This window comes from Vulpes lagopus, chromosome 1, assembly GCF_018345385.1.
Source record: "Vulpes lagopus strain Blue_001 chromosome 1, ASM1834538v1, whole genome shotgun sequence".
Classification (NCBI taxonomy): domain Eukaryota; kingdom Metazoa; phylum Chordata; class Mammalia; order Carnivora; family Canidae; genus Vulpes; species Vulpes lagopus.
The window spans coordinates 54,504,753-54,512,947 of NC_054824.1; the positions used below are offsets into that span (position 1 = coordinate 54,504,753).

An 8,195-nucleotide genomic window follows, 5' to 3' on the forward strand; every position below is an offset into this window, starting at 1 on the left:
CATCCCAGCAGGTAGTGGGTTTTCTATGTTACTTCTGAACCACTAATTGAAGGCCCCTTGGAAAAAGTAGTCTGTGTTTATTTATAAACCATAACCAACAGGAATTGAATTCATTTACACTCCTTAGGACAGAGATCTGTGGTCCTGAGGGAGAAAACTAGAAGGGGAAGGTGCTAATAAGAAACAAACAGCTGGGGAGCTTTTGAGGGATGCAGTCAGTTAAGTGACCAACTCTTGGTTTGGGCTCAGGTTGTGTTCTCAAGGTGGTGAGTTCAAGCCCCATATTCGGCTTCTGACTCAGCATGGAGTCGGCATGAGAGTCTTTCTCCCTTTCCCTCTGCCCCTCCCATTTGTGTTTTCTCTCAAATAAATAAATAAATAATCTTTAAAAAATAAAGTGGGTGCCTAGGTGGCTCAGTTGGTTAGGCATCCAAATTCCAGCGTCAGCTTAGGTCATGATCCCAGGGTCCAGGGATCCAACCCACATCGGGCTCCCTACTCAGAGGGAATCTGCCTCTCCTTGTCCACCACTTGTGCTCTCTCATGTGTGTTCACTCTTTCTCTCTCACTCTCTCAAATAAGTAAATTAAATCTTAAAGAAAAGAAAAGAAAGAAAGAAAGAAAGAAAGAAAGAAAGAAAGAAAGAAAGAAAAGAAAAGAAAAAAAAGAAAAGAAAAAAAGAAAAGAAAAGAAAAGAAAAGAAAAGAAAAGAAAAGAAAAGAAAAGAAAAGAAAAGAAAAGAAAAGAAAAGGGACGCCTGGGTGGCTCAGCGGTTAAGCATCTGCCTTCAGCTCAGGGTGTGATCCCGGAGTCCTGGGAACGAGTCCCACATCGGGCTCCTTGCATGGAGCCTGCTTCTCCCTCTGCCTCTCTCTCTGTGTCTCTCATGAATAAATAAATAAATAAAATCTTAAAAAAAAAGAAAGAAAGAAAGAAAGAAAGAAAGAAAGAAAGAAAGAAAGAAAGAAAGAAAGAAAGAAAGAAAGAAAAGAAACAGACAAAAAGGTGAAAAATGTTAGGAGTTCTGCCCACCAAGATAGAAATGCCACAATTTGGGGCCAATACAGCTGCACTGCTGATACACTACTTGATTCAACTATTGCTGAGTGACATAACTCCTAGAACACATCTCCTTTCATATGAGTGCAGTTTTTATTGGGAGGGATTGGAGTAGGGGGTTTGCTAAACTAATATTGATTTGAATTATGTAATTTGCCAAGCATCGCGCTTATACTCCCTAATCATCTAACCATTCAGAATATTGCTATAAATATTACAAACCCATTTCACAGATCAGAAAGCTAAACCTTAGGTCTTAAGCAACTTTCACCAAGACCAAACAATTAGTTAAAGGTAGAACCAGACAGGCCTGTCTAACTTCAGAGTTACTATTCTTTTTTACTACACAAGGTTGCTCATCTTTCTTTTTGTTAGCATCAGGGCAAAATTATTGCCAAAATTCTCAATTGCATCATAATTTTCATCCATGGTGAAGTAAAGTGTTTTCACTACAAGAATGCCAGAAGTGGGGGTGCCTGGGTGGCTCAGCGGTTGGGCGTATGCCTTTGGCTCAGGGCATGATTCCGGAGCCCTGGGATTGAGTCCCACATTGGGTCCCCGCAGGGAGCCTGTTTCTCCCTCTGCCTGTGTATCTCCCTCTCTCTGTGTCTCTCATGAATAAATAAATAAAATCGTTTTTTAAAAAAAAGAGTACATTTAAAAAAAAGGAAAAGAAAAAGCAAACACAAAAAGAAAGGCACCATTTCCAGACAGACACTGAGCAGAGAATTAAATTTAAGCTCAAAGTCTTCAGTGATTCTTTCTAACTGTAAGACCACTCTCCCGAGAATGATCTGGAGGGCTCCAAATCTCTTTGGAGACAGCTCTGCATCTTCCTGCTCAGCTTCTTCCTTTCTAAAAATGTCTCAGCTTGTCTTTGAAATATTTGTGACATTAAAATGCAATTCTGTCTTTCCTCTTTCCTTTTCTCTGAACAGTAGCCTGTAATTACTCCCCCTACCACCACCCAGAAACCCCTAGAATGTCTGCATGTATAATGTATCATGCATGTACTCAACAGAATATGTTTTTGCTGTATAGAGAAAGCCTTGAAAATCTGACAAAGTCTTCAAGTTTCTATAACAGAATTTTAAGCACAGAGTCTTTTTTTTCTGCATTTAATATTGACCCCAGGCATCTTCTGTGGCTTTAAAGTCTACAAAATTATTATTCAATTTACATTCTTAGGGTTACATGAATGCCAGCTCCTCTCGGGCATTGTGGTTGGCTTGTCCCGGGATACTTGAGTTGCCTTATCCCCATTCCTCTTGCAAACTTAGTCAAGACTTTTAAAGTTCATGATTTTTATTAACCTTTTGGATGTTATGTGTCCCAGAGTACCTCATCCCTGCTCTGGAGTTCTAGAGTGTATCGAGTCACCTGCACCATCGACAGAAACAACTTAGCTTAGGATGTTGTGCCACTTGGAAAAACTCCAGATAGAGGAGAATTTATCACAATAATAATAATACAGTATGAAGTTATTTGCAAAGAAATATATTACCAGATAAATACCCAGCATGGATATCAGGGTGGATTAGTCCTGCATGCCATTTAAAGAAAGAAAACTACTTTGTAATAGGAAAATTATTTTTATATCTCTGATCTCACCTGCCGCATTTCCCTTCCATTCTGCTGATAATTTCATACACTTTTATGAAGACCAATTCCAGACTCCATTATTGTTCCAAGCTCTGACATTCTCATAGAAAATGAAAAACTGCCATAACCTTCCCTCCTGCTCATAAAGTCCAAGAAAAGGTGGATCAGACCAGAGAATCTTCTGACTTAGGGTAAATTTTTTATTCTTTTACATAAATCCCCCAGGCACGAATAAGGAAGAAGTATTTCAAACCCAATTCCAAATATTTCACTTGGAATCGCTCCCTGAGAAGAATGGAGCAGCTGCCAATTAGCATATCTGTAGATCTCCTGAACAAACTCAGTAATATTTTCATTAATAAGTTGACTGAACAGAGTCACAGCTGTCACCTGGGTACATACCCCAACAGAAGAATAAAAAATAAAGAGGGAAAGAAGGCCAAATGATTATTATTTCTTAAAATGCCTTTGTAAGGCATGGAATCACAGAGCTCAAAGGGCTTATAAAGTCCAACTGGTCTACCTTAGCTCTCTCCTTTTACAGGTGAGGAAACTAAGGCCCAAGGAGGATAAGAGATCTGTACAAGGTCATGTGGCTATATAGTGACAGAGCCAGCAGTCGTGCTCAAGTATCTTGACCACTGATCTAGGGTTCTTCTCACCTGGCTAAAAGTAATATCTAATATGCTATTTCATTATTTTCATAGTTTATAGATTTAACAGAGTGAATTGCTTTTTCTCAAGAGCTTATCCTTTCAAATATCCACTGAAACAACTATGATGTCACCAATGTATAAATGTTGTGGTCCTGTTTTCTTTTTTTCTTTTTTATCTAAAATGTGTTTACTGGGGGACGCCTGGGTGGCTCCGTGGTTGAGCGTCTGCCTTTGGCTCAGGTCGTGATCCCAGGGTCCTGGGATCAAGTTCCCCATTGGGCTCCCCGCAGGGAGCCTGCTTCTCCTTCTGCCTATGTCTCTGCCTTTCTGTATGTCTCTCATGACTAAATAAACAAAAATACTTTGAAAAACAAACAAACAAATAAATAAATAAAATGTGTTTATTGGGATAGTTTCCCACTCATCTTGGTACAGGGGGCATTGGGTGCTGCTTCTGTGTGAAGGAGCATCCTTCTCTAAGCCTTGCATTTCCTTCTGTAGGCTGGCAGAGGATGGTGGAGCAGCCAACACACAAAACCACTCCTTGTGCATGGCTACTGAGAGTGGTGATCTTATAGCATTGTGAGAATTTCACATCCATGAAGTAGGAATTGGTGTTCTGCACTAGGTGCTTCTTCTTGTGTTTCCTCTTCTCCTTTTCTGGAGGGGTGGAAGGTGGGGGGAACTCTGTGAAAGAGAGGGATCCCATTTTCCTGATAAGGAAATGCTGATGTCACAATCATACGGCTTAGTCTGTACTCTCTCCCAAATTTGCACCTTAAGGAAATGAAACGACATATTGGACCATAACAGCACTAGTTTTCATTGCTTCATATTGCTCTCTGATTATCGCATGGAGGCAGCATGTTTCCTCTTTTATCATGTCTTCATTTTTGTGCATAATCCTTGACCTGTAACAGGCATTCTTTTCCTATTAAAATAAATTGAATTCTTATATAAGACTTCCTTTCTGAGCAACAAAAAATAAAGACTCATATTCAAGAATGTCTGAATGTCCCTCGAATGTAAGAACATCAGAATAGATAGGAAGGGGCAGACACAGTGCCATGAAAGTCTTCGGAGTAGCCATGAGAGTTCAGCAACCTCTTCATCAAGCCTCAGATAGCCCAATTTGGGGAGCCCAATTCAGAAGAACTAGGAAAAAGACAAAATGAAGATTGCTAAATGAAAGAAAAACTACTAATTGAGACAAGTTATACTGTTTTTGCACTATCATTGAAAGCTTTTCCAAGGAAAAGGAAAAGGCTGGCAGCCAATCAATGAATCATGCTCCCCATTTTAAGTCAAAAATAACCTTTGGCTCCTGATATGTTCCCTACCCAGAATTGCCCAGGCCACATTGAGTGGCCATTGTTCCCAACCTCCAGAGGGCCTGTGACAAGGGGGAGAAGCCAACCAACCACAGTAGTCTCCTGACTCTGTCAAGTACCCCTCAAAAATAGTACCAACTTTAAATTCCAGTATTCCTAAAACATCTGAAGCTCCCATTGAGATCAAAATAGGCTAAAACCGGGGGTGGTCTTTCTGAGCCCCTTAACTGAACAGAGGAGTTAGGTAGGGACTGGTGAGATACTATGTCCTAGGTATAAATTTGTTCATACTAGGGGCACCTGGCTGGCTTAGTTGGTGGAGTATGCACCTCTTGATCTCAAGGTGGTGAGTTCAAACCCCATATTGTGTGTAGAAATTACTTAAAAATAAAATCTTTAAAAAAACTTTAAATAAATAAGTGAATGAATGAATCAATAAATTTGGTCATATTAGAGGAAATGTCAATTTGGACTCCAGGTTTAAAAGTAAAAAAGGGAGACACCTGGGTGGCTCAGCAGTTGAGCGTCTGCTTTCAGCTCAGGGTGTGATCCCGAGGTCTAGGGATCAAGTCCTGCATCGGGCTCCCTGTGAGGAGCTTGTTTCTCCTTCTGCCTATGTCTCTGCCTCTCTTTCTGTGACTCTCATTAATAAATAAAATTTTAAAAATAATAATAATAATAATAGATGAATGCATGAATGAATGAATAACTAAATAATTTTTAAAAAGTAAAAGGTGGTTGAGGTCCCTGGGCAGCTCAGTCAGTTGAGCATCTAACTCTTGTTTTTAGTCCAGTGGTAGTCTTGAGTGGGATGGGGCCCTGCTTGGGGCTCTGCACTTGGCACAGAGTCTGCTAGAGAGTCTTTCTACCTTCTTCTCCACCCCCCCCGCCCCGTGTGCTCTCTCTCTAAAATAAATGAATAAATAAAATATTTTTCAAAAAAAAATACAGGGGATTATCTCAGGGAGTGTCTCAACTCAGCTTGCTTTAACAATAATAACTTGGACTGTGTGGCTTATAAACAACAGAAATCAATTTCTTTAAGACCTGGAGCCTGGAAGTCTAGGATCATGGTGCCAGCATGATCAGGTTCTGGTGAGACTCTTCCAGGATACAGACAGCTGACCTCTCCTTATATCCTCACATGACCAAGAGCAGAAAGGGAGAAATCAAGCTCTCTTAACTCTTATAAGGGTGCTAACCCCCGTTCATAAGGGCTTCACTCTTGTGACCTCCTTGAATCCTAATTATCTCCCAAACACTCCATCTCCTGATAATATCATATGGGGGGGGGGTAGTGTTTCAACATATGAATTTGGAAGGAATATTCACTCAATTATACCTATGTAATATGAAGTTTAAAGTACTTGAAATGAACTTAACCGTATTAATCACTTGAGTTCTTCGGGGGAGAGGGAAATCTCAGGAAATAAATTATCATTCTTTGGAGAAAAAATTTACTATTTAATATTTCTTTGGATTTCATTACGTTTCTGTCCATGTTGTCGACTTCAGTTTTAAAACATGGCCAGGGCAGCCCCGGTGGCTCAGCGGTTTAGTGCCACCTTTGGCCCAGGGTGGGATCCTGGAGACCTGGGATCGAGTCCCACATCAGGCTTCCTGCATGGAGCCTGCTTCTCCCTCTGCCTGTGTCTCTGCCTCTCTTTCTATGTCTCTCATGCATAAATAAATAAAATCTTTTAAAAATAAAAAATAAATAAAAATAAAACATGGCCAAATGAGCACTGGGTGGCTCAGTAGGTTAAGTATCTGCCTTCGGCTCCGGTCATGATCTTGGTATGTCCTGTGTTCAAGTCCCACATCGGGCTCCCTGCTCAATGGGGAGTCTGCTTCTCTCTCTGCCCTGCCCCACTGCTGATGCATTTTCTCTCTCTCTCAAATAAATAAATAAAATCTTAAAAAAAAAAAAAACATGGCCAGATACATCTTTATTAGCCACTTCAATCTTGTAAGACTTTGGATGTTGCCCATAATCTGCTCCAATTTGAAATCCTCTTACTTGTACATGTCAGTTTACCAATAAAAGTTTTTCTTTCTCTCCTTTTTTAATGCATTTGCACCTCTAGGACAGAAACTCTAAAGTATTCTATGAATGTCATAGAAAAATATTAAAACTAAAATATGATATGGCTAATATCATATTACCAAAACCTAGAAAAAAAATATGTTGTACTAAATTTCAACCATTTTACCATGATCTATATTTAAATTAAAAAGTTATATCTGTGAATCCTAATAGTTTCCAAATTACCCTTTGATGACAGACTTCAGAGACTGAATCAATTGGATTTTAGTAGCAGTAGGGAGTGAGATGCTGTGTTAATAAGAACAGTAAAGTGGTCCCTTCCTTTAACAACATCCTCTCCTTTTAACTTAGTGCCAAATAAACACAACTCCTGGAATGAAGATTTAATAGGTAAAAAAGGGAAATTTTCCCAACAAATAATAACAGCAGCACTTAAAGCACATGAGGAATTAAGATACATCTCTGCCACCAGATTAGTAATGAATAAATAGGGCCCACTAATTTTTACTGTTCTTGCAGTAAAACAGACCACACAGGACTTCTCTTGTGGAATCTGGAAGTAATGCTTTAAAATCCTTACATGGCTTTAGCACCTGTAATGACTTAGGATGTTCAGGGATGTCTAAAGAAAAAGGTACTCAGCATTTTCTTATACACACAGTTAAAAATGATTTCTTGACTGTTAGCTACTGTGACCCAGAGGACAGCTTCAGGCCCAAACACCAGGGGTATTATTCTCTACTCACTTATTATCTACATTAGTTTTTTTTTAATGTGACTCATCAATTATCCTTATATAAATTCATCCTCCAGCCCTGATGATTGATATAAATGTTCCCCATCCATGATAACATAATTTACAGTACTAACTTCCTTTCATCTACAATTCTGCATAGGTTTTTTGACTCATTCTAAGATCCCACATCACTTTAATTTTTCATATTGAATTCATTTCAAGAGCTGCACCCCGGGATCCCCTCACATGACATCTCATTTTCAGGACAATCTGTAAACACTATGGCAATCTGTAAGCCAACCTGATAGGAGGTTATGTTTGTAGAGATCCCAAGGAACTGCCGCTGCTAAAGGGAGAATCTTACCATGTTCCTGTCCCTACATTTGTGACAGCTCCTGCTAATGCCTATGTTCTGACTGATGCCGGTAAAGAGCTAACTCAGATTCAGTGGAAAACATTCTTCGGTAGAGGCTTGGAGAGTTGTACAACTTTTAATTCTCCAGGAACAAGGCAGGAACAGAAACATCCTACTTTGCCCACTCAACCCCCAAGTCCCCACTGCCATTGTATTACATTGTACTACACTGCTGTGTCCTGAATCATGATGAAAATTTGACAGTAAAGAATTTACTGTGAGTGACCCACAGATTCTGTACATTTGCTGCTTTTTTTCCTATAGTTCAACTCAAAACCTGCTAATTTTTAAAACAGCCATATCTTTACAGATTGTAATCTGGATGTCATGGGAAAACCCACTGAATCAC

At 39.6% G+C, this 8,195-nt stretch overlaps 1 protein-coding gene across 1 annotated transcript; it reads right to left on the bottom strand.

The window, feature by feature from the left end:
- Positions 1–3,738: 3,738 nt before the first annotated feature.
- On the bottom strand, positions 3,739–4,313 carry LOC121486682 (40S ribosomal protein S27-like). Its single transcript, XM_041747803.1, has 2 exons — positions 4,268–4,313; positions 3,739–3,983 (listed from the first exon to the last, which is right to left on the bottom strand). Exons 1-2 carry the CDS (start codon positions 4,311–4,313, stop codon positions 3,739–3,741), a joined length of 291 nt encoding a protein of 96 aa, XP_041603737.1.
- Positions 4,314–8,195: the final 3,882 nt, after the last annotated feature.